Source organism: Anomalospiza imberbis, chromosome 13 (genome assembly GCF_031753505.1).
Source record: "Anomalospiza imberbis isolate Cuckoo-Finch-1a 21T00152 chromosome 13, ASM3175350v1, whole genome shotgun sequence".
Taxonomy (NCBI): domain Eukaryota; kingdom Metazoa; phylum Chordata; class Aves; order Passeriformes; family Viduidae; genus Anomalospiza; species Anomalospiza imberbis.
In genome coordinates, this window is record NC_089693.1 from 10,256,555 (window position 1) to 10,282,153 (window position 25,599).

A 25,599-nucleotide genomic window follows, 5' to 3' on the forward strand; every position below is an offset into this window, starting at 1 on the left:
AATACAGAAAGTCCAGGTAGATGTGAGTCATCTAAAACAGAAGGAAAAGTAAAATTGACTGTGCCCCTGTGATACACTCCTATACATATTTTATGGAAAACTTGACACAGCTTACCCTTTATCTTACTTCAAAAGACATAATTTACATTATTACTTAAAAAGAACCATAGATATACTTGAACAAAACCCACAGTTATAAAATAACTAGTTTGTTACACTGTAGGATCAAATAATTTAAAGTGTTTACTAGTCTAGACAATTTGTACATTCAATTGAATGGGAGCTCACACCAAGTGCTGCAAGATAGGAATTACATTCAGAGAAATGGATATCAACCTCCATTCCAAATTTCTCATCAGTACACACTAATAATCATCAATCTGGGTGAGGACTCTCTTAAAAAAATCTCTCAGATAGCCCCGAAGTGCAAATAATTCATGTATTAAGGAAAAAACACTAAATGCAGTAGTTTTCCTACAGGTGCCTGAATTTCACATGAAGTGGAAAATTGTAGTTTTGGTTATGTTTCATTTTGTCACACAAGATAAAGAAATTTGTAAGCAATTACAAAAATATGCTTAGACCACACAAGTCTTCCTAATAAACCATTACAGAAGCAACAGTTTCCTGGTTTGACTTAAATGTTTGTGGAAGCACAAATTCATTAATCTTTGCATCGTGCACACATCAATTTTGACAATCTTTAGTGTTCTGTTTCTCCCCTGCCAATCATTTCAGCTGGGAACTTAGTCAGAAGTTACTTTAAAGCTGTTCTTAAGTTACTTGATGACAAAAAAAAAAAAAAAGATTGCTGCAATGAAGTGAACTTTTAAGCAAATACACCGCTATTTTATTCAGTTCTTTAGAGATGGATCAAACTAAGGCTGCACAAGAAATCAGTATTTATGATCAAAGACAGATCCCAACTGCATGAAACAAAGCAGTTTCAGTGAAACTGCAGCCACTAAAGTCTGGTGATGAGATCTGAACTTTAAGAAGTTCTTTGCATTTTGTCTGAAAAACATGTGCCAGTCATCAAATCTCTCAGAATTCTAAACACCAAAAGAACAGAAGAAAACAAAACCAGATAGGTACTTAAAACTATGATGCCTATTTCTCCTATATACATATATATATATAAATTAACTTACATTGTAATATCAAACTGCATAGCATTACAAAAGAAGGCAACTTGAATGGCTGAAATTAAAAAATGTGAATGTTACCAACTCTATTATTACCATTCTGGAATTTATAATACCATAGAGTAGACTGTTGCTAGCAACAGCTATAGCCAAATTTAAGCAAAGTCTGCCTTAATTCCAGTGAATGTAGAAATCATTAATTCAGACAAGTTGTTGCATGCCCTGTTTTCAGGTCCTCTTTGCAGGTTTTGCTGTTAACTGTTTCTCTCTTTCAAGTTCCTTCTCACGTTGCTGCTCTTGTTCCAATTCTTCCTTCTGCCTCTTTTGTTGCAGCTTAAGTGCTCTTTTCTAAACAGAAAAGACAAGAAAAAATTGTAAGTTTTATAGATATATTTAAGTTAAAGCAACAAACAAAATCCCTCCCATTCTGCCTCTCTCCAACATACCCTCCTTATGACTGAATGTAGCATAAAGTGTTCATTTTTGCTTCATCCCTCCCACTTTCAGCTTACTGTTCAGATATGTGAAGTTTATGATCTACATTGGGAAAACACAAACTGTAGCCCATTCAATCTCACTAAAAGTCATCTTTTGGGTGTACCTGACAAGGTTCTTACAATGCAATTTACTGCCTCCGAGAAAAAATTCTCATGTTGAACACACTGAATCTTGCCAGAATGTAAGCAGGCTGTCTACATAGCATGAACCAGTGAACTTATGCCACTGTTAATGGTACATTAAACAGAAGCAGAAATTCTTATATTTGTGACAATCTAGTTTCCACTGAAATAAAACTGAAACAACAAAGAGAACTGCTTGGAATGGAATGGACTAAGCAACAGAACAAGGCATGATTCTTACACCACCTAAACATGAAGATTACACTGAAAGAGTAGTTCAGATGTGTAAGCTGCTTGAGCACCATTAGGAGCAAGTGAAAACATACATGTATGTATGTATTTTAACATGTATATTAAAAATATACATGGCTTGGAGCTACTGAAAATATCCTTTTAAGATAAAATTCTATTCTAATCAAAATTTTCAGCATCATCTAAAATAAAAGTTGGAAGTCAATAATATATAAGTAAACATCTGTATTGGAAAGTAAAAATATTTATCTCACTTACTTTTAACTTTGATGTCTTCTCGTGCAGCATCATCATTTCATTTCTAATATTCACTAACTTGTTGTGATAGTGCTTAGCTTCTGAAAACTTAAAAACCAAAACACTTAAAGCATTGACTGTCAAGTTAGAATAGTTGCTTTATAAAGCTACACAGCAAAATAGCAAACAAAAACAGTGATTACCAGAATAGTTTGATAATGGAACAAATATGTTCAAGTTTATATATAAAATTTACATATCACATATATTAATATAGAAAACTACTACATCTCAACAGTTACACACAGTAATCTACTGAGTTAAGATTCACGAAACAGAACAAAAATTTTACAACTTTATGCACCACACAGGAGTGTTTCATGCACTGTTCCTGCTAGTCTGGGGAAGTGCACAGAGCCCATGCTGGAGCCTCAATCCTACTGAAAAAATGTGTACATTTGTTTTGGCTGCTGGCTTGGAACATCTGGTCTCACCAATGCTGCCTGACTGAGCCTGCACTCTCTTCCCACTGCCCTTGCTTATTTAAGGGAAACGTGCTGGTTCCTACCCTCTCCAGCAGTTTATCCCTAATATCTGAACTGGTTTACTTTCTGTAGGTCATTAAGAAAAAGGAAAAGACACAAGCTGCTAGTAATGTTTCAGCAAGAAAATCTATGCTAATGTAGAATTTAAAAGGCATTACCAATACTTACCAAAGCATTGATATCAACAATGGAGTTACACTCTTTGAATTTTGAAATTTCTTGTTCTAATGTTTCTAGCAGTACCACTTGGTTCTGTCTAAAACAAAAAAAAAGATGCATAAACCCAAAGTAAACCACCACATATGCTTTTCAACCAGCCCTTTAAATAGACTTCTAATCAAAACAGTATCAATACACACTTCCCAATACCAGATTCCTCTTATGTATTGCTGGACGATTTCAATAAAAACTTGAGTAAATGACTTCAGAAGAATCCAAACTACTATTTGTTGCACAAATTCAGCTGGCATCATACAGCACATGGATATCCAGGATAAATATCCCAAAAACCCTGAAGAGACACTCTCCAGGTTGCAGTGGTTGACTGAAAGGAAGAACAATTAGCTCTTGACTTTCCACCTGGGTGCCTCTGCGTCACGATGCAGGACTAAGTTGTTTCTGCACAGAACTCCTGTGGATTCCTGGTGATTATTAAGGATCTTCATCCCACACAAATCAGCTCAAGTCTTTCCAGACAAAGGCTGTCCTTGGCAGGAGCATAACCACATCATGCATAGTGAAAACCAAACTAAGGTACCCTACAAAACCTGAGATGGATCTGTGTAAAGCTCTTTCCAGTATCTCTGTATCCAAGGCAGATCCATGGTAGATCTGATCTGCATTTGAAATCAACTACTCTTGGTTATCAGCGACATATCAGTGTACAAAGAACTCTTATCTGTTTAGCTTCTTACTTGTATTTTTCAAGTGTTTTTTATTATGGTTTAGAGACTGAACAACAAGCAATATATCTCACTACAAGCTGCCCTGAATACAAACTGCATGTCTCCAAGCAAAAAAAAATCAAGCTTTTAGCACACTTTTCTACTACAGAAGTGAATAATCATTTAAGAAATCTAGGTCTTCTGCTCTGCCTGGCTTAGGGGATTTTAGTCTTCTAGTGTTACACATTCTTCAGCCATAGTGCTCACAGGCTACACTGCAGCTTATACACCACCCTGGTCCTCCCACAGATCACTGAATTATTCAGGCTGCTCAAGTCAGGAAACAGAAATGCTGATAAACTATATTCCAGTAAAAGAGAGCTGGCACATTATATTGAAAAGAGCAGCAAACCAAGTATGCATGTGTATGAAGTTGGTTTCAAAAATCTGCTTACGTAAGTTCCTGCAGTGCTGATTTTGATCGCTGAAGATCAGGCAGATAGTGGGAAATCAATCCTTCAGTTAGCTGCTCCACAGCTTTCTCATCTATTAAAGGCAGATCTTCTACGACTCCTTCATCTGGAGACGCATCACTGGGAGCTACACCAAAGAACAGCAAGGCTGAGTGTGACAGGTCAAGTTTCACCTAGAGCAACTATATTTTCCTTTTCAGAAAATGAAATGCATTAAAACATTAAAATTCTCTGCACTTTTTCAACTAAACTGGACTTTAGTCTTCCTCTTCTTTATTCCTCCCTTATTCTCAGTGCTGTCTCACAAGCTTCCTGATAAACCCTTTTATGTGAACAGCAGCAGAATAGAAAGAGGAAAATATAACTATTCCATATATATCTTTTAAAAAAATTAAAAATTCAGTACTCCAGTCTACTGAAAAAAAATAGGCAACATCAGTGTTCTGACTATGTATCAAGAGTACCTAAACATTAACAGCCCCAACCTTTGCTTTCAAAGTCTGAGAACAAGCTATGAAAGGTCTTCGCCTGTCACACAAAACACCAGGAGTTCATGCTGAACTCCAAGAACCGAACTTCACAGCCTGTAAGTTTCGTATGGGCACGCTATGAGTATTTTTTGTCTGCTCGTGGAAGAGAAAACCCTGTACCCTACCGGCCCCCGCACGGGAGAGAACGATGCGGGAGTCAGCCCTCGGCCTCCAAGGGAGCCCGCCCGTAACACCGGGTTTGGCGGAGCCTCCCGGCGGGCGCCCTGCTCTGACCGGGCCCGGCGACGGCTCCAGCCTCTCCTCGGCTCCCCCCGCACCCCCGTCCCGCCCGGCCCGGGCTCCCTCACGTACCCAGCGAGTGCCTGGGATCACCCGCGGCCGCCGCTTCCCTCCCCTTCGGCCGCTCCGCGCCGCTCATCGCTGCCGCTCCCGGCGCCCTCCGGCAGGCCAGAGCAGGGCACGGCAGGGCAGGGCAGGGCAGGGCCGCCCGAGCCCGCGGCAGGCGGCTCCGGCTGCCCTCACCGAGCGGGCCGGCCCGGCGCCCCCCAGCCCGTGCCCCGCCGCCGCCGCACCATAGAGCCGCCGCCGCCGCCGCCGCCGCCGCCGCGCTCCGGGCCTGGGCCGCGCGCCGGGCGCGGAAGTGACGCGCGAGCGACGATGGCGACGTTGAGCGACGAGCCTGACAGCGGGACCGCGCCGGACCGGGACCGCGCCTGTCACCGGGACCGCGCCTGACAGCGGGACCGCGCCGGACCGGGACCGCGCCTGACAGCGGGACCGCGCCGGACCGGGACCGCGCCTGTCACCGGGACCGCGCCTGACAGCGGGACCGCGCCCAACAGCGGGACCGCGCCTGACAGCGGGACCGCGCCAGACAGCGGGGCCGCGCCTGTCACCGGGACCGCGCCTGTCACCGGGACCGCGCCTGACAGCGGGGCCGCGCCTGTCACCGGGACCGCGCCTGACAGCGGGGCCGCGCCTGTCACCGGGACCGCGCCTGTCACCGGGACCGCGCCTGACAGCGGGGCCGCGCCTGTCACCGGGACCGCGCCTGACAGCGGGGCCGCGCCCGACAGCGGGACCGCGCCTGACAGCGGGACCGCGCCAGACAGCGGGGCCGCGCCTGTCACCGGGACCGCGCCTGTCACCGGGGCCGCGCCTGACAACGGGACCGCGCCTGTCACCGGGGCCGCGCCTGTCACCGGGGCCGCGCCCGACAGCGGGACCGCGCCTGTCACCGGGACCGCGCCTGTCACCGGGGCCGCGCCTGACAACGGGACCGCGCCTGTCACCGGGACCGCGCCTGTCACCGGGGCCGCGCCTGACAACGGGACCGCGCCTGTCACTGGGACCGCGCCTGACAGCGGGGCCGCGCCTGTCACCGGGACCGCGCCTGTCACTGGGACCGCGCCTGACAGCGGGGCCGCGCCTGTCACCGGGACCGCGCCTGACAGCGGGACCGCGCCTGTCAGCGGGGCCCTGGCCAAGCGGAGGTGCGATGGCACCGGCCCAGCCTGCCGGGGGACAGCGGCTGCCGGGCGGGAGCAGCACAGCGCAGCCCGGGGAGCCCTGCTGCCCCTCAGAAAACAGCTAAAGTCACCGCAGGTGCCCTTTCTTAGGGACATCCTTGCTCCTGGATTTTATAGATTTGTATTCTCCAGAAACTGTGCAGACTTTACACTACTTGTAGCTTTTGTTTCTTGGGAAATTAATAACTAGCTTTTGTGTATGCGTCTGTCTGTGCATCTCCCCCAACAGTCTGCAAAAGCAGTAATAACTTCACATAGAATCTTAGAATATTCTGAGTTGGAAGGGGCCCAGAGGGATCATTAAGTTCAGCTCTTAAGTGAGTGGCCCATACGGGGATCAAACTGCCACCTTGGTGTTATCAGCACCCTGCCCTAACCAACCTGAAAGTGTAAATATTCTTTAATGAAAATAAATTTTGTATGGTAGGATTTATATTTTTTTCCTCTTTTACCTATAAAGGTCTTTCAGGAAATGCAGGTGCAACTATAGAAAGAAAATAATGAAGGACCACTCAGAAAGCTTTTTTTTAATGCAGTATTTTAATATTTCCCCAAACCTTAAAGATTAAATTCAATTTGGGCAGTTCCCCTAATGCTCATCAGAAACAGACTGAGGCAAAAAAAATGGGCTTTTGAGGTGATCTGTCAACCTTAAAACTAACATTTCTAACAGCAAGATTGTTGCAAATTCATTTGCATTTTTCTTCATATGCATATTCTAATTAACGTTTGTTCACAATTTTGTCACTATTCCATCATCAGATTAAAGATTTACCCAGTTTTCTGTTTTTTTAAAGGAGCAACAAGAGGAAGATGTTAATTAACGCAAACAGACTCAAATTCTTAATTCCAACTGGTTAGCAATTTTACTTAAAAGTTTCTTTTGATGGGGGGAAAACCCACAGCTTTTGTTGAAAGTTTCACTGGGAAAGACTTCGCAGTTTCCAGATGGAATTTCTAGTAAGATCAAGTGAGATAATGACTCTGAAATAGTCTCACTTGAGATGTGGGAGTTTCAGATTTGTGCTCCTGCTTTGCCTGTTCCAGGCCTTCCCACGTCTTGCAGAAATAGACTAAGCATTGGAATAGAAAATGGTATCTGGTTTTCTAGACAAATTAAAATTTAACTGTTTGTCAACCCAAATGTTCCAAAAAAGAGAATGATAGAAAACTTTTCTTGTTCCTTCTCTTCTGCAAAACATCCTCTGTATCACAGTAACTATTTCCCAAGTGCCTATGTTTGTAATAATGTTAACACCACATAATTGTGTTTAATTTTCATTTTATGTTGTAGCAACGGTGTTCAGAAACTTTTAACGGACACTATCACATAAGCATTTTTGATTTTAATGTTTGCAACTGATTTAAGCAGTTACATATATTGCAACTGTGCCCCTCCCTAGAAATGTGAGTGAAAATGGAGCTTGAATTGTATAGCAAATAGGATGTTTTGAACCATCACCTTTGGATGTGTCACTTGACTTCAGGGATGACAACATGAAAAGGAAATACTTCACATTTATAGGTAACCTCTTAGAGACTCTCTGTCCTCTTTAAGTAAATGAGACTATAGAAAGAGTAGAGCCTTGGCTTTTACAATGAAAAAATTAAGTGTAGCTGGTACAAACAGTTCTGTTCAACAGCAGCTCATCTTTCCAATGTATGAGCTGGTTCTTGACTTGACAACACATCTGGTCTTAGTTATTCACTAAAAGGTGAGCTGCCAAACCTTGGTGCACTGGCTTAGTGTATTAGTCCCCCCCAGCTAAATATCCTTCCTCAGTGCTGGAAGTTTCTGTTCCTGTAGGAGTGGCAAAGCTCCAGTGTAAAGCCAAGCATTTTAAGACAGTTTTAAATGCAGGTCTTTTGGTGGCTCCTGGAACCTGGCTGCTCATGTCTGTGTGTCCTTCACTCACTTTGTGCTGGTACAAGTGGTGAAACTCTTGAAGCACAGAGTGAGTTAAATCACCCAGAGAGAACAGAAATATCAAGAATGGGTGAACTGGAACACAGCTGGGAGCACTTTCCTAGGTAGCAAGGCTGGCTTAACTGGTTCCCATCCTTGGCTGCTCATTCTGACTCCCACACTATTCCCTACCCCCTTGTTGTCATATGGATGTCTCTGTGAGTTGAGATCATGCAAGCAGTCTCAGTTACACATGCAAATATATCCAAAACCCTCCCAATATGCATTGTTTATTTCTGACCCATTTCAGGGACTGAGTTGATTGTCTGGCCCCCGATCAATTGTACTGGTAACAATGCTGGTGGCATCATGAGTTGGGTAAAAGGGCAGGAGATGGCACCACTTTAGCCACTTGAAGAAAAATAACCTGACATTACATGCTCAGGAAAACAGCCACATTGTAAAGCGGCAAGGGCGCTCAGATAAAGCGTCACACTATCTATTTTTGGCCATCGTTAAGAGAACAACAGTAAGCAACCTCCACCCAAGGCCAGTTTAGCACAGAGGACTCCCTTCCCACGGGGCCAGTTCCAAGAAGGGACTCACTCCATGTCCTGCAGCACTGCCCCGATGCCTACCAGAACCTGCTATCAGCCTTTGACAAGAAAAGGAGTGCCTTTCTCCAAAATCCTGCACTTCTATACAACTCTCCAGTCTTCCCTTGGTAACTTCCTTCAACCCAGTAACAAAGCAAGATATCTTCCTTTTCTCTGACAGGCATGATTTCCCAGAAATGTTTATGGCTTAGCAAACTGACTGAATACAGTAATAGAATTTGGCCATAGGTACAAACTGATGCAGAACACATGTAGGCTGAAACTCAGACCATGAGGAGCAGGTCAGAAAAATTAATAAAGGCAAAAATCTATTTACTCTTATGTTAGAGCACAGCTATGACAGGAATTATACAACAGCAGGGTCCCTGAGGCTTGTTTCTTCTTACATCCTTTAAGGAATGTTCAGAAAGGCATATGAGACTTCCTACAACTCTACCTTAACTGAGTTATTGAAACAATGTAAAGAGCTGTGCCGTGACAGAAGAGAAAGAGAAAAGAGAAAATACAATGCAAACTCCTGCCGTTCAAAATCTGAAGCCAGAGCACGGAACTATGCAGTTCAGGCTTCCAGCGTACTGAACACAGCTTCCTGTCCATCACGGACCACCATACCTGCATTGTATGGCTTTAGCAGTTCTTAGCCTCTACCTCGCATGGCATCGGCCCACTGAACCGAAAGGCACCGAGGGACGGGAACAGCCCCTCAGGCCACCCCGAGGGACGCGCGGGTGCCGCCGCCGCCGTCGCACAGGGCAGGCCCCTCCGCCCCTCGCTCCGCGGGCAGCGCGGGCGCGGCGAGGCGGCGGCGGCGGGACTCGAACTCGCGGCCGTCCCGCGCGGGCGGCGCAGGCGCGCTGCTAGCGGGGTCCGCGGGCGCGCAGGGGACGCGGCTTCCACCCTGGGCTGCCGCCGCCCTAAGCGGGGCGGCCCCGGGAGCGCGCAGGGATTGCGAGGGCGGCGCGCTGCCCGCCCGCGGCGGTGTGCGGAGCGGAGGGATGTGACGCGCATGGCGGCGGCGGCGCTCCCCCTGCGCCGGCAGGGAGGCGGCCCCGCGCCGGGCGCCGCCTGCCCGGCCGCGGCGTGACCGGGGCTGCGCCGGCTGAGCGCTGCACGGGGTGACCGGGGCTCCGGCGGTGACAGCGCCTCGCGGCGCGGTGCCCGGCGCGGAGGCGGCGCTGTGGGCCGGTGGTGCCGGGGCGCTCCGCGGCGGAGCGCCGCGCCCCTTTCCGTCCGACCTGCGCGGGGCCCGGGGGGCGATGTAGGGGACATGCCCTGACGGGACGACGAGCGGTCGGGGCGCCGCCTGCGAGGGCACAGCTGCGCCAGCGGAGCCGCCCGCGGCGGGTCGGCCGCGCCCGGCGAGGCCCCCGAGCGCCGCCGCTATGGCTGGGGCCGGGCTCTGGACGACCATCAAGTCTCTGCTAGGGAGGAGCGAGGACCCTCTGTTCCTGAACGACTCCAGTGCCTTTGACTTCTCGGACGAGGTGGGGGATGAGGACTTCCCCAGGTTTAACAAGCTGCGCGTGGTGGTGGCGGACGACGGCTCGGAGGCGGCCCCGGAGACGCCGGTGAACGGGGCGTCCCCGGGGCTGCCGTCCGACGACGAGTCCCTGCTGGACCGGGACATCGCCCTGCGCAGCGCCCGGCCCGGCCGGCCGGACCCCTGCAGCGGCTGCAGGAGCCGGCGGGAGCGCTCCAAGCAGAGGAAGGTGAAGAAGCGGCTGACGCTCGCTGCCCTCCTCTACCTCCTCTTCATGACGGGGGAGCTCATAGGTGAGTCGGGGGCCTTCCGTGCCGTCCCTCCGGCACGGTGCCTCAGCTTGTTAGGCTGCTGTGGCCTTGGCTTTGAGTAGTTACTGAGAGAAACCATCAGTCCTTTAGAGACACCAGAGAGATGAGCTGCACGTGCAGAGTGAGAGGGAATAAAGTCCATCTGTATTTTCCTTGAAAGAATTTGCAACTTTCTTTACCTGAATCTCTCATCAATTCTCCGAAACGGCATGAAATACGCAAAATTTTTTTGTCGAATGGATTTTTATTTTTTTCTTGTAAGTTTTTAAGTTGTTTTTAACAAAGGAAAAGTGGCATGAACAATTTCAATTGCAGTATTTTTTAATCAACGACCATAAAATCTTGCTGTGTTTGCAACAAGAGAAGAAGAGGAAAATACAGTTTTAAATGTGACATTTACTATAATAATGAAGGTAATACTCGGGGATATTTTTCCTTATTCACCATATACAGCAATACACACTATTACTTAGAACTAAAAGTCCTGAGCTATCAATGGCAATCCAGTGGAGACATCACTCCCTTGAGAACTTCTTGATGTCCTGCTGTGCTCTGGACGAGCATGTGCTCCATCCAGACATAAATCATATGAGCACAGTCATGTAAAGTGACATTTATTTTATCACTTCCTGCTACAACATACAAGAATACCAAATAGTTGCATTAAATGATTTGTGGTTTTTTTTTAGTACTTGCAGAAGTGTAGTGGGGTTTTACCTCAAAATGAGTTCCCATATAAGCACCTGATTGTTGGTCAGAAGAATGAACCTATTATTGCTCAAGTTCAGCTTTTATTGCTCCCTCCTAACGGCTGTGCTGTGCAGGATGAGGAGAACCTGTGTGTTATACACCAGCAGTATACAACTGTGCTTTATCGAATAGGCTATAGCAGCATAGACATGAAATTAAATGTGAGTGTCCTTGAGATGCATAGATTAGCTGTTAAATGTTATGCCTTTGCCATTGTCTTATCATGTTTACAAAGTTCAGTATTTATCTTGTAATCTCTGTTCACTTACTGTGTCCTGTTACTATCTGTATTTTGGATACATCCATGCCGTGCAGTGCAAGTGTCTGTTGGGTGTGACTCAGCCTCCTGAAAAACGCTTTCATGTTCTCATCCACTGTCCCCTGATTTGGAGATGTGGGGAGAACTACACAGTACCAGTACATTGATATGTATGTTGAGCTAGGTATCTCCATAGCAATTAATGCTTCTAAATTTCTTAAATTTCAACATTCAAGTCTGAATCAGAGCTAATCAGATTAATTACTTGCCATAATTCAAACACACACAAAAAATCAAATAATAAAAACTTTCTGGAAGTGAAGAACAGTAGCATGTTCTACATCCTCCTCCTGACTTCTGCAAATTGAGTCAGTTGAATACTTGTGTGAAGTGAGCTTATGCTCTTGGAGGCTTTTGCTAGGACAACTGTGAATCGTGTTCTTAACACAAACTTGTGCAAGATGGATAGGGAACAAAATAATTGCTAGAGTATAACTAAAGCAGTTTGTCGCACAGATGTAGGGGAAAAAAAACCCTACAAGAAATATTCAGTTTTTCAGAGAGGGACCAGAATATTGACTGTGTCTGCACCAGTTTTATTTGGGGCCTTATTTCAGGAATGTGGGTTAATGGAAAAAAGTGGTTTTGCCTTTCAGCATGTCTCAGCGTGTGGCTGGTCATTAATAACATGGCCACAATACATCAACTTATTATGGCTAAGGCACTATGTGTCAAACCTGTGGGGATTTGGTTGAATGCCTCCATTTGCCCCCTGGCTCCATGTTTTTTCTCTGGCTGAGATTTTGGTTCAGCATGAACTCAGGTAAATTTGATAAGCAATAGTGTTATATTTTAGGCTTAGACATCCTTTAAAATGAGAGTGATGCTAGGTGATTGTATCAGAGTTCTGATGTACACTGAATTTAGTTCATCTGAAGGGCCTCTTACTGAATAATGTCTGAGCTGTTGGCAGGTTGATGCTCAAGTCACTGGGAGCATTTCTGTTTGGGGCTTTGGAGCTGATTCATGCTGTTGGAGACCTCTCCATAGCTAGTGCAGGGAGAGCTTTAGAAATAATAGATGCTGAGAGTAAAAATACTCTGATCACTGTCACGTCAACTGTTGTTCTTCCCGCACAGTCAGGACTTGAGCAGGCTGGGTTTGTCTGTACAGAGTGTTAATGCTGTACTGTGGACTCGTCCTCCTCAGGTCTGGGTGTGCTGTTTCCAGCCATATTTCTTTCTTTGGACACAGAATCAGAGAGCACTGAGGGTCAGACCCATCAAATATTCAGGCATCCATCTTCCACAGAGGATAAATAGAGAGTTTGGATATTTCTGTAATTCTGTGGATCTTGACCTGAATGACTTGTCACAGGGCAAGTAATAATCAGCAGAAGAGTAATTAGAGATACAGCCCCCAAGTCCTGGGTCAGTGTCCCACCTATTTAATTTATTTCACTCCAGCCCTGTACTCTGTTGTCTTTGGTTGGTTTCAAATTTCCAAACTTTATGAACTGATCTGAAGCTCAGGTATTTGGGAAACTCTGATTGTGTAGGATATTTTAACTGACTTCCATCTATGATCTTTGACAGATTTGAGTTTCTGAGAGAAAGGCAGAAGACTCTATAAGACAAATTTTTCAGTAAAAATCTTTCTGGTGTCTGTTACCAATGTCAAGATGAAGGAAATCTTGTTTCAGCAGCTTTTTTTTGTGAGATCTTGATTGGCATATTTTTTCCAAACTCATTATTTCAGCCTATCTCAGTGTTGGTTGCTTAATTTGATGACCAGTTAGATAACAATTTACACTTTGTGGAAACCATTGTGCATCAAGAAATGAAAAACATATTGCACGTCCTAGTTAGCTTTTCTCACAGGGTTTTGATGTTCTCAGCTATGTTTAGAGATTTCTAATTGATCATCCATGAGGAGAACTGCTGTCCTTCATGGGTCACTGAAAGCAGTGGTGAGCCATCAAGCTGTCTATTTGTAAAGGTTATAGATGTCTTTTTTTCCAAGTTGCCAATTGTATTTAAACAGCCCCTAGGCAGTACCTTTAACCACGTGATGAACCGATACCTTTAGAAACAGAGAACCTTTGATTTCAGGATTTCGTAAATGGCAATTATGTTTTCTTAATCCATATGCTGCATTATGTTTAGCTTCAGTATCTGAATTCCTTCCTTATAATTTTATTTTGAAAATCTTTAAAAGTGAGAGACTAGCTGAAGTGGAATTGACTCTTCTTGGACTGAAGTGATTCTCAAAATAATACATATGAATCAACATATATACTGTAAATAACGATATATGTAAAGTGCTGAACTAAATGTCCTTACATATAAATTATTGCTTCTTCTCTGTTGACTATAAAAGAGGTTGAGTTGCACTTTCTAAATAATTTTTTCAAATTATGGGAGAACACAAATTAATTCAGAAAGGAAATGCATAACTCATTTTACTCAAAAAGCTGCTGAATTGCTAAATCTTAAAAAGTCATTGTTTTTGAGCTGCGATGGCCTTTTGGAGATTTTCAGCCTCAGAAGAATTTGACATGGAAAGTTCTGAACAATTGAAGAAAGAGGCTGGAGGAAAGGAGCTGTTTGAAATGTAGTGCATTTGGTAGGTGGCCACAGGACAAACAGTACTGCAGTACAGCTGTGCTCCGTGTTTGGCTGGGGAGGAGAGAGTAGCTCTGTCTGCAGGTGTGTACATAAGAACACCCACAGCCACACACACACAGGTTTTATGACCATTCTTAAAAGCTATCAGCCAGTTGTGAATTCCACTTTCCTATTTCGTCTGGCCAGGCTCTTCACTAAGACAATTTTAATTGTATATGAAGATTTCTTTATTTGAAATGTTAGTTGAAGCCTGAAGCCTGCCAAATGGCACACCAGCTGCACACTTTGCTCAGTACAATTTCCAGGCTTAATGACAATCTCAGGGTAAAAAGAGAAACCAAATAATAGCTGAGCTGACACTGAAGATGTGATCTTTTCTGAGATAATGGGCTTACCTTCAAGCATATGGGAGACAACATGGCCTGTCCTTGATTCCCCTCTGTATATGGGATACTTAAGCGAGAGGGGCATTGTTTGAATCTCGCATTCATGCAATAGTAGCACTAGCAATTGAATTGGAACAAAGATATTAACCTTTGATCTCAGGTTATTTGTCTCAATGCAGCTCATTACTGCAATAAAAAATTATGGTAATAAACAACAAAGAAAAATGCTGTTCAAGTGAAAGTCATTGTCTGCAATAGATATTGCCAGAACATACATGCTTCTGCCAGGATGGGGAATAATTAAGGTTAAAAGATAAAGTAATAAAAATAAAAAGGGGACAGGGTAAATTTCCTGGTCGTTGAATCTTCGGAGTTCTGTTCCTGTTCTGTTCTGTCAGAGTGTTTAACAGATGTAGTTTAACAAAAGATTCAGTTGATTAAACACATGTGCAGTAATATGTAGAGAAAAGATACAAAACTGTTTTGGACCTGATCTTGCAAACATTATGATGGAAGGAGTCTCTGTTAGAATAACAGGAGTGAATCCTTTGTATGTTACTCTTAATAGAAAGCACACTTGACTGCACTTTTAACTATGCTAGCTTTAAATTATAGCATGGCATTTTGCTTGTAATGGCAAACACCTCTCCATGTTTAGAGGGTATAAGAAAGGCTCTCATGTACTTGTTGTTCTATTCTGAAAAGAAATAACTGTAAGCTGTGCAAGAGGATATTATGTAAAATAATTAAAAATGTCATGTGTCCTAACTTTTCCTATTATGTTTTCAGGTGGCTATGTTGCTAACAGTCTAGCAATTATGACAGATGCACTTCACATGCTAACTGACCTTAGTGGTATTATTTTGACTCTCCTCGCTCTCTGGCTGTCTGCAAAATCTCCAACAAAGAGGTTCACTTTTGGATTTCATCGCTTAGGTATGTAGCTATCAGATTTTGCTGTTAAAGAGTATTTTAAGGAACAACTGTAAAGACCACCTAATTCTAAAAGAACAGGTAGCTAGAAAGAAAGTAGCAACAAACCTAACAGTTGCTTTAACTGACTCTCAATGTCCTTTCACTGGCCATTGGGGATACACTGCTTCGGTTGTATCGCTACAAGTGAATAGATTAAAAAAAAAACAAACATATTTGGCCAAAAGTTTGACAGCAGAATTTCATATTTCATTCTCTTGGAGCAAGGCAAGTCCCTCCATATCTGTGGAACTGGCACTTAGCAGATTCAGAGTTAAATTCTGAATGCTTGATTCATCTTCTGTCTTGAAGAGGAAGGATGGGGAATTGAATTCATGATGACATTGCTGGTGCAGGAGCTGTGCATGTCAGCCCGGGGTTGTTCACATCAGATTATTGCCAGTGCCCAGGATTTAAAAAATCTTATTGACATCAGCAGAATTGTGATACTAGAAAAAGGTCCTATTCAATGTGAAAAATTACATTTTAATCCACAACTAAGAAGTTATGTAGAACATATTATTAGAGGGCTCTGCCCTGCCAGAACTCGTATAAATCGGTATTCCTCTTGCATTCCCTAAACCACAGAAAGCTGAGGTCAAAATGCCCCATGGTTTGCAAAATACAGCAAATTACTTAACCTCTGTCCAGTTAAAAGAAGTATAAACAGAATTATGGACTAACCCTTAGAAGAATATTGTCAGGATTTATAACTACATGTTTGGAAATGTAACGATGACAAAGGGTGTTTTCATGTGGTTGCTAACTGGATATAATATACAGCTGCAGGTCCGTGGACATTTTAGCAAAAACTTCAAAGTATCTTTTTCATGAAATAGGTAATTTCTAGTGTCCCAGTTTTCTACCTGTTTTCTGTAACACTCTCTAGCATACATTTTTCAAGGAATTTCATTCTTGTGTAGTCACTATTTGCAATTCTTATTTTGGCAGCTAGAACAGCAGTAGAATTCAACAACTCCATCACTCCTTGTCATTTGTCATCAGTTAGTCACTAGTGCATGAATGCATAACTCTGTACACTAGCTAAGCTCTTTGGGGCTCTAACAAGAAAGCATTAGCAATGCCAGCATTTCCCATTACAAACTTTTCTTTCATGAAGTTTTAATTTTGTGATAGGAGCTTCTCTGATACTGAAACCTGACCTTGCAGGTATGCCCCTGGCATTTGCTCATACTCTCCAGAAGGATGTTTGTTAACATTTATACATACTTTAACCCTATTTCAAAATAATTTGGGTAGTTTATATGTCTTTGTAACTTTTCTAAAATCAAATAGCACATACCTTGAACGTGCCATGGCCTAGCTTAAAACAGGGCTATTAAAAATAAAAGGACCTTACTTAACCATTAAAATATTACTCAGTTCTGTAAATTTTCACTGACTTTTCAAATAATGTGAAAGAAGAAATCCCTGAAGATTCCTGCCACCTCATTTTCTGTATATTTTTATCTTTCCAGTTTACTGCCTGGAAAAATACTAGTCAGACTGATCCAGTGGTGGTCCATGGGCCACATGTGGCCCATAAAATTAGTCTGTACTGCCCTTCTCTCTAGGAGCAGCTACAGGGAGCAGCCTCTCAGTTCTGCAACAGCTGCTCCTCCTTTTCTGCTCCCAGTGCCAGAAGGTGGTCAAAACTAGAACAGGTTCTAGCGGAGTGTCCTCAGTTGGAAATACATGAAACCCACCTGGAAGCAGCCCTGAGCAACTCACTGTAGCTGACCCTTCTTTGAGCAGGACTACACAGTTTCCAGGGGCTCTTTTTACTTCAACCATCCTGCATGAGTAGCAGCAGTGCAGCTCTCTGGATGAGGAGAGCCTGGGGCTGGGGAGAAGAGTTTCTGTGCTGCAGGAAGAAAGTGAGTCAAGGCTTTGCCAGGGACCCCCAAAGTACAGAAGATGGGATGGCTCAAAATTACTATACACACTCTTTTTAAAAATCACATTTGTGAAATTGATTTGCCTGATTTTAGACACCCAGTCTGAATGCTGTGGCCTGAGGGCCCAGTTTCACACATCAGTGAGTGCTGGCAATGGAACAAAGCAGTTTCTAGGGTATATCCTTGTTGTAACACATTTTTCCATGTAACCTATATGTAAGAAGCTTGTCAGCAAATAATACCAGTTCAACAATAGCTTAAACTTCATAAGAGAGATGTTAAAATATGTCAGGATGTTAGAAGTGGGTACAGATTGGGCATCTGTCACAGAAGAAGATGTGGATTATTTGTTTAAAGCTGGGAATACGTGCAAGAATTGTCTCATCACTGACCTGCTTTGCATTAAGTTTTAAGATAATCCATACTTCCAGTAGGCATGAAAACATTCTATTGAACAATGTTTCTGGTACTTGTTATCATTTTTGTTTTCAGAATGATGAATTTTCAATTATTCCCATAAACATTGCTTTGTAAAAGCAACAGACCTGTTAGTTGTCTAGTCAAATTCCAGAAGGAAGTTAGCACTAATTTTCATTTATTTGAATTCTCTTTGAATACATAATATATAAGTTCCATCTTCAGTTTTATTCCATTTTCAGTTGTGATAAGGAAGCTGACAGATTCAGGAATGGGTTAGAAAAGAGAAGACAAAATAATGGGAACTGCAGTCATGTTAAAAAAGAATTAAATTCTTGAAACCAAAAATAGTTCATTTTCCCCACCAAGTGCAGATATCTCCTTTTCAGCAAGACACTGAGCAGATTTAAGCATAGATATGGAACCTGGCACTCTTCCATTGCTGCAGAGACAATGTTAGTAATGACAGGATCAGCCAGTCTACTGAGACCGTGCACAGTTCATTTCACAAGAAGTGAAAGATCTCAGCACAAATCTAAAATGCTGACATGACAGTGACTCTGGAAGAAACTGCAAGGAAAACATTGGTTTCCATTGCAGAAAACATGGGTTTAGATTGTAAAAGCACACTATATTATTTCTCTGGTAAATGCTTATGTGCTATGGCTTCACATGTTTTTAAAAAAGCATTCTGGAAAACCTTCTAAGCAAGGTATTGTGTATTTTTAGGACTGTTGCCCTGAATAATCTGCCAGCTTCGTAAAGATAATTTCCATTTCTGTGGATATTTCCAGGATTTCCAGGTTGCTCTGAAGTCATCTGAGATTATGACAGTTGGCTTTCAGAGCCTTGTTACTGCCTGGAACTGCTGTTCCTCATCCAGGCATTGACACACTACCCAGCAGCTGAATGTGTTGGTGTGAGTTTCTTCTCCCATAATGATGTTAGTAATTCAGTGCATGGATCAGCTGATTTTGGTGACATTAAATGCTGATAATAGCTGCATGGGTTTTTTTCTGTAATACTCAATAAATAAAATTAAAATGCTTCTGTGTTAGAGAAGGCATCTGCAGTAACCCAAGTTGTACTGCAGGCTGACAGATTGAAGAGGAAGAAGGGAGGCAATTCTTAGATGAGCATTCTTAGAGTTATGGTATAGCCGAGGGCAGAATTTTGCCCTTACTGGGGAATAAATCAGGGCAACATGTGTGGAACAAGGGGGAAGAACAACCATTACAATTCCAAGTAAATTAATTCCACCTCTGATCTTTCAGTTCACAGAGGAAGGCTGAGATCCCAGTGATCCATCTGGCAAGTGACAGTAATGAGCATTATGCATAATGATTACATATTACTCAGGCATGGCTGCAGATTTATATGTAATACAATGGAGCAAGCATTAAGGTTTTCCCAGGGTTTTTTGTAAAGCCCTGTATTAACTTGATTATAACTGAGACAGTCTTTAACTGGGCTAATGTTTTCACTGCCAGCTGTGTTGCCTTTTTTTTTTTTTTAAAGTTTCAGCTGCTGCAGGCAATAGTTTTCATAATATGAAGCTAGAGGATAACAGTACATTTATGATAAAAGCAATCTAGTGGCCCATTTGTGTGGCAGCAGCTCTCTGGCCACAGACAGCAGGCACAGACTTTCCCAGGCATTTTCTGGGGAAGGCTGTGAGAAGATCAGAGAAAGAATGAGAAACAATTCTTATCTCCACTTGTTGCACCTGCTGTTGTGCACATGTAGAATGTGTTGTGGAGATTTGTTTACCAGAGGGTGATTTCTTAATTGGACACTAGATAGTATTTAGATTGATTGACCAATTAGGTCAAAGCTATATCAGACTAGCTAGAAGAGTTACTAAGTTTCTTAGTAAGTATAGTATAATATAGTATAAGATGATATAATAAAGCAATTGATCAACCTTCTGCAATCATGAAGTCAATGCTAATTATTACCCAGCTGGGGGCCTGCAGAGACACATTTGGAAATACCTATTTTCTTTATAGTAGGACCTTAAAACTGTAGTGTGGACTCATCCTTCTCAGGTTTGTGTGCTATTACCAGCAGTTTCATGACTTGGGTACTGAGGCAGCACAAAAGTCCCAACCTATAAAATGCTCAGCCCTGTTTACCTCCAATCTGAACAGCAGGAACCTCGTAGAGAACTGTGACCACTTTCCACAGATGTAAATGGCAGCAGAAGGTATAGGACAATGAAATACCAGTATTTATTAATTTTAAAATTTTTATCTTTATTTAATATGTTTCCTTTTGAAAGTCCCTGCTGATCAGATAAAATTCCTATGCGAAAACAATGGTCATAATGCTCTTACTTTTGTGAAATAATATTTGGTAAACATTAGATAATGTTAGAACAGCATTAAGCAGCACTACAGAATAAACAGCAATACAGAAACTTACATTAACTGAGCCTTTGTAGCTGGAATCTGCCTCAAATAACATTTATGAACACATATGTCAAAAAGCTTAAGAGTATAATGTGTAACAAGTTTGTTCTGTTTGATTTCTTTACCTTTTTGTAATTTTTTCTCCATCCTAAATACAAAAGGATCTATAAAAATAATTTCTAAACCCACCTTAATATTCTGGACTCTTAAAATCAAGGTTTCCCTTATTTGTGGGTAGGCTGGTAATGTTTGAGATCACCTGTCCTCCTCATCCCTGGACAGGGCCTTTGCCTGTGACTTCTAAGGCAAATGTTCTGGTTATCTGAAGAAGGCAGGATCATCACCTGTGCAGAACTTTTCAGAGAAAACATAATTTGAGGTATATACAGATGACAGAGACATGTGAAGGAGTTTATTAGAACATACTCTGTTAGTTAATCCTATTTTAAAAGCTGTATTTGCCACACAACCTGTTAGTTTATATTAGGTATGATATGGATAAAGTAGATAAACAAGGCCCTGTCCACATTCTAATTTGGAAACAGAAATGGATCTGAGACAAATTTTTAGGATGTTTTTTCCTTTCTGTTTGCAGAAGTACTGTCAGCCATCATTAGTGTACTGCTGGTCTATATCCTTATGGCATTCCTCCTGTATGAGGCTGTTCAGAGAACTATCCATATGGACTATGAAATAAATGGTGATATCATGCTCATCACAGCAGCCGTCGGTGTTGCAGTTAACTTAATGTAAGATCTCCCTCTCCATTAACACTCAGAAATGTATTTCTCAATAAGCTGCTAATTCATTCACACCCTGTAACTTTGTCGTGGGATGTAATTTTGCTGGACCTCCTAATTTTCCCAAATAAGACAAGAAATTACACCGAGTATTATTTTTCAGTTATTTGGTTTAAAATGGAAAAACCCTAACAAATCTTCCCCACCCTACAAACCCTAAAGCCTGTTTCTTGAAGCATTTCTCTTCTTTCACTTTCAGAATGGGGTTTTTGCTGAATCAATCTGGCCACCTTCACTCCCACTCCCATTCTCACCCTCACTCTCACGTACCTCAGCCGAGCTCTCCAAATGCAGCCCAGGGCAGCAGCCACGGGCACAGCAGCCACGGGCACAGCAGCCACGGGCACAGCAGCCACGGGCACAGCAGCCTGGCCGTGAGAGCAGCGTTTGTCCACGCCCTGGGGGACCTGGTACAGAGCATCGGGGTGCTCGTAGCTGCCTACATCATCCGCTTTAAGGTAAGGAAGGGCCTCTCCTGGAGGCACGAGGATTTCTTGGCATTTCAATTCTGGTGATTAAAGTCAAAAGGGGCCTGTTTTTATAAGTTATTAAAAATATCTTCTTAATGATAGTTTATGATAAGCTTCATACATCATGCAAAATAAGCAAAACTGTCTCTACTATATATATTGTAACTAGTCAAACAAAGAAAAGAATTAATGAAACTTGGAACTAGAAGTAACCGTGTTTTCTGAGTCACATTTTTGTAAGTGATCTTGTTTTCATACATCCTTTGACATTGTGAAATTTCCCTTCTGCAGCCAGAATACAAGATTGCTGATCCTATATGTACATATATATTTTCCATACTGGTGGTTTTTACAACAGTTCGAATTCTGTGTGACACGGGAGTTATTATTCTGGAAGGTAAGATCTGTGCCCAATCTGCAGTACTTTACATGGAAAATACCAGTTTTCTTGACATTATGATCCCCATCTCTATGTGGATTGTACCTGGAGACCTGTCTGTCTCAGTGCTGCTTTAGTATGGTGGTTCTTTATGGCTCCTCTAAATTGCAGCAGTTTTTAGGTCTCTTTCACTGTGGCCAGAAAAACACAAGTCCTATATCTGCACACTCTTTACCATCAGGAGATGCAGATGTAAAATGTACAGAAGTTTCTTGTGTGTCTGCAGTGACTCTCAGCTGAATTAAGTGAACATTTGCCCAGACTCAGTTCTGCACTCTCACTTTTATTACTTGTACAGTTAAAGTGAATGTGAATGCAGGTAAAAGGAGGCACCAAGCATAGGCAAATGGCTGGACATGTACTTCATGCCAGTCCTGTCTTTCTCTTTCCCACAGGTGCCTTGTATTGTGTGTATCTACTGTTCCCACAGGGGAAGCTGCAAGCTAAGAGTGGTGTAAAATGCAGAAAAAAAAAGGGAAGAAAAAGCTGAACATGGGCTGAAGGATCTTATCTTGTGTGACACAGAGGGAAACATGTCAGCAACATCCTTTGCTTTATCACAGCTTACATGCCAACTATTACTGCTTGATCTAGTACTATTAGTTTATTAAGTGAAGATGTTAGGGCTGGGGGAAAAATCCTAGGTTTTAACTGCACTGTCTCATGTGAATTACCATTGACTTTACTTTTATTATTTTATGAGGGTAAATCAGAATCTTCAGTCAAGTGCTTTTGCTGTCACTTAGGATTAAAAAAAAATCCAACAAAGTAGAAGTTCACTGAGAAGGCAAAAATTATGAAATTTGCAGAATCGTCAGTTAGCTCCAAGGCAATAGATTTAGCTGAAGAAAACAGATAAGACAAACTAATGAAGTATCAGATTCCAGATATTTTGTGTTGTAGCTGTTTGCATAGATATCCCAGTTGTCATAAAAATCTCCATATTAATGATGTCATTAAAAGTGATGATATGTGGGCTTTATGCATACTAGGGTACTTTTCCAACTCAAATTCAGGATCTCCAGAGAATGGCCTTGTATTTATACTGGAAACTGCTTCTGCAACATCAAGGCCCTTGAAGTTGTATCAACTTTTGGTATTAACTTCAGTTTCCTCATTATACTAAAAATGCTAAATTAAAAAATGAAATAGCTATCCAACACAAGCAATGAGATTCTAGCTTTTAATACAGATTTATAAGGCAGAAAGGAAGCCCATCACAAGTATGATGTAGATACGAGAATTTAAGTCCATTTTTCCTGGGAAAAAGCTGTACAAATACCAGACAGTTAGCTAGTTATTTATCAGCTAAATAATTTTTGATGGTCTCCATTAGAAGGAAAATTTTGTTTCATGTGAGACAGTCCTAGACACTGAACTTTCAAAAGAGATAGTACTGGAAATAACATAATTTAAGAGACAGTAAGGTACCAGGTTCAGAGAAGTCATGAAAGAAGTCTGAAGAAATTTGAGAAGCAAGTGGTTGAACTCCTCATAGTATACATAAAGAAACTCCACAAAACTAGAAGATAAGCAAGAAAAGCTACTGTAGCATCAAAACTACTCAGAAAGAGTTTATTCAGTGCTTCCATTAGTTTTTGACCCAAGTTGACCATCTAAAATTTTGATTTGGCCCTTTGTATAAAAAAGGATGGTGGTGGTAAGTTAGAGGCATGCTGCTGAAAATGCCAAAAGGACTTGATCTCTGATTTGCAGAGATGACACTCTGTAAAACACAGTCCTCTGTGTTGACCACTGCACATGGATTACTGTAGCCTGTGAACATGATCCCAGGTACCTGAAAAGCAGTTTCAGGAGACAGGCCCAGTTTTTTTTTTTTTATAACAGATTTTGATCCTAGACTCCAGCCTAAGCAGTTACTAAGGGTTAGAAGCTGCAGTGAAGTTGTCAACAAAAGTACATCATTGCAAAGGACAGCTCTGCAACTCCTATACAACTTCTGTATCCATACCTTAACAGGCCCATTTCATATTATTTTCTGTTGATAACATGGAAGTTACTAATCACTTCCAACAGCACAAATTCTAATTTCTTTGACATTGAGATCTGTTGTGATATTTTAAAGGCTACTGAGACTTTGCAGAAGACAGAATTAATTTTATCTCATGTTTGGAATCACAGGAGTTCCAAGGCACTTAAATGTGGATCGCATCAAGGAAGACTTGATGAAAATTGAGGATGTTTATTCTATAGAAGATTTAAATGTTTGGTCTCTCACTGCAGGAAAAACAACTGCCATTGTCCACCTGCAACTAGGTAAGCTGCTGGATATCACAATTCTAAATTAAATCCAAGTTTAGGAAAAACCCCACCACTTCCTCTTCACATTGTTATTTAAATTGAATCAAGAAATATCATTCTGGGGAAGGAAACTCTACTAACTCTGGTTTTGTACAGCAAGGGATAGAACACCTTGGCCAAGAAAGACATGGTGTAAACGAAAACTGTGCAAATAAAATATATTCATACCAAAATGTCCAATGCAGATTCTTTGGGTAGGGAAAAAAACCAACACAAAATTTCTCCTCAGAAATTTTCTTACATGTTTAGGGAAAGAAATGGTGAAGTTCTGATGAGGAACAATCTACATATGAAAAATAAATGTTTTGCCAAAACACGTGCTGATTCAGACATCTAACTATACTATGAATATCAGTTCTTAGTAAGAAAGCTCAGGTTTTTGGGGGGAAAGTATCAGACACACACAGAGTTCTATCCAAGAGAGGTGTAAAATGATAGAGTACACAGTGACCACAAGAACAATATTAAATTAATAAAGAGTGTGAGCAAAAATTATTCTCATTGGTGACACTGGGATAAGTTTGAGAACATTTGCATTGCTCAAGTTTCTTAAGGAGTGAATTTATTAATTATTTTCTTAATTTTGCAGTACCTGGTAGTTCATCTAAATGGGAAGACGTTCAGTCCAAGGCCCGGCAACTGCTGCTGAACACGTTTGGAATGTACAAGTGCTCTGTCCAGCTTCAGAGTTACAAACAGGAAATGAGCAAAACCTGTGCGAGTTGTCAGAGCTCCAGTGCCTAATTTCATATGTTTTGGGAACTGCTGCCTTATTCTTCACCTTGTGTAGTCAAAGACTGAGAGCAATAAATGCAAAATGAAAATTATCCAATAGTAACCATTAATATGTGGATTTGTACCATGGGACATGCAGCAGGGAGAACTGGTGCTGCAAAAAGTGCAGTGGTTGCCCTACAGAACATCTGTTTCACTCTCTCCGTTGTACTGGTTTATTCAATTTATTATGATTTTGAGACAAAGCTGGTTTTGGATTATTGTTTACAAACTGGAACGTGGCTCTGCAGATACCTCACAAATTACAGTCCAATATTGTCCTTTAAACATTACGTACCACAAAATACCTGCACTTCAAACAGAGTATGAGGTATTCAGTATTTCAGTCAAAAGTCTCTAAAGCTCATCATACCAGGGTTGCACAATATATCATGATCCCCAAATTCATTATTCAGTATTTTTGCAATAGTAATTTTCAGACAGTATCTCAAACTAATTACACATATATTAAGTTGAATTCTTGTGGAAACTGTCTCTTTGGAAACACTGCAAAATACAGAATTTACTGTATCCAGATGAGAAAGTTAGCTTTAATCTGGGCATTCAGAGATCCAGACAGGAAG

The 25,599-nt window shown here is 42.1% G+C and overlaps 2 protein-coding genes across 2 annotated transcripts; one reads left to right on the forward strand and one right to left on the reverse strand.

The window, feature by feature from the left end:
- Positions 1 to 977: 977 nt before the first annotated feature.
- Positions 978 to 5,224, reverse strand: BLOC1S6 (biogenesis of lysosomal organelles complex 1 subunit 6). Its single transcript, XM_068203869.1, has 5 exons — positions 4,999 to 5,224; positions 4,139 to 4,283; positions 2,968 to 3,055; positions 2,276 to 2,362; positions 978 to 1,493 (listed from the first exon to the last, which is right to left on the reverse strand). Exons 1-5 carry the CDS (start codon positions 5,063 to 5,065, stop codon positions 1,374 to 1,376), a joined length of 507 nt encoding a protein of 168 aa, XP_068059970.1. The 5' UTR covers positions 5,066 to 5,224; the 3' UTR covers positions 978 to 1,373.
- A 4,429-nt stretch (positions 5,225 to 9,653) lies between these two features.
- On the forward strand, positions 9,654 to 25,068 carry SLC30A4 (solute carrier family 30 member 4). Its single transcript, XM_068203871.1, has 7 exons — positions 9,654 to 10,472; positions 15,302 to 15,448; positions 20,806 to 20,959; positions 21,210 to 21,468; positions 21,772 to 21,877; positions 24,062 to 24,196; positions 24,831 to 25,068. The coding sequence occupies exons 1-7, from the start codon at positions 10,082 to 10,084 to the stop codon at positions 24,983 to 24,985; spliced, it is 1,347 nt and encodes a 448-aa protein (XP_068059972.1). The 5' UTR covers positions 9,654 to 10,081; the 3' UTR covers positions 24,986 to 25,068.
- The last annotated feature ends 531 nt before the right edge of the window (positions 25,069 to 25,599 follow it).

What these genes read in the sequence shown, in the direction of transcription:
- SLC30A4 (XM_068203871.1), top strand. Translation starts at nt 10,082, where the DNA reads ATGGCTGGGGCCGGGCTCTGGACGACCATCAAGTCTCTGCTAGGGAGG. An exon ending in TTTTGGATTTCATCGCTTAG is followed by an intron (nt 15,449 to 20,805) that starts GTATGTAGCTAT and finishes TTCTGTTTGCAG; the next exon opens with AAGTACTGTCAGCCATCATT. An exon ending in CATTGTCCACCTGCAACTAG is followed by an intron (nt 24,197 to 24,830) that starts GTAAGCTGCTGG and finishes TTAATTTTGCAG; the next exon opens with TACCTGGTAGTTCATCTAAA.
- BLOC1S6 (XM_068203869.1), bottom strand. Translation starts at nt 5,065, where the DNA reads ATGAGCGGCGCGGAGCGGCCGAAGGGGAGGGAAGCGGCGGCCGCGGGT. An exon ending in TCAGCACTGCAGGAACTTAC is followed by an intron (nt 3,056 to 4,138) that starts GTAAGCAGATTT and finishes TTTTTGTTTTAG; the next exon opens with ACAGAACCAAGTGGTACTGC. An exon ending in TTGTTGATATCAATGCTTTG is followed by an intron (nt 2,363 to 2,967) that starts GTAAGTATTGGT and finishes TTGGTTTTTAAG; the next exon opens with TTTTCAGAAGCTAAGCACTA.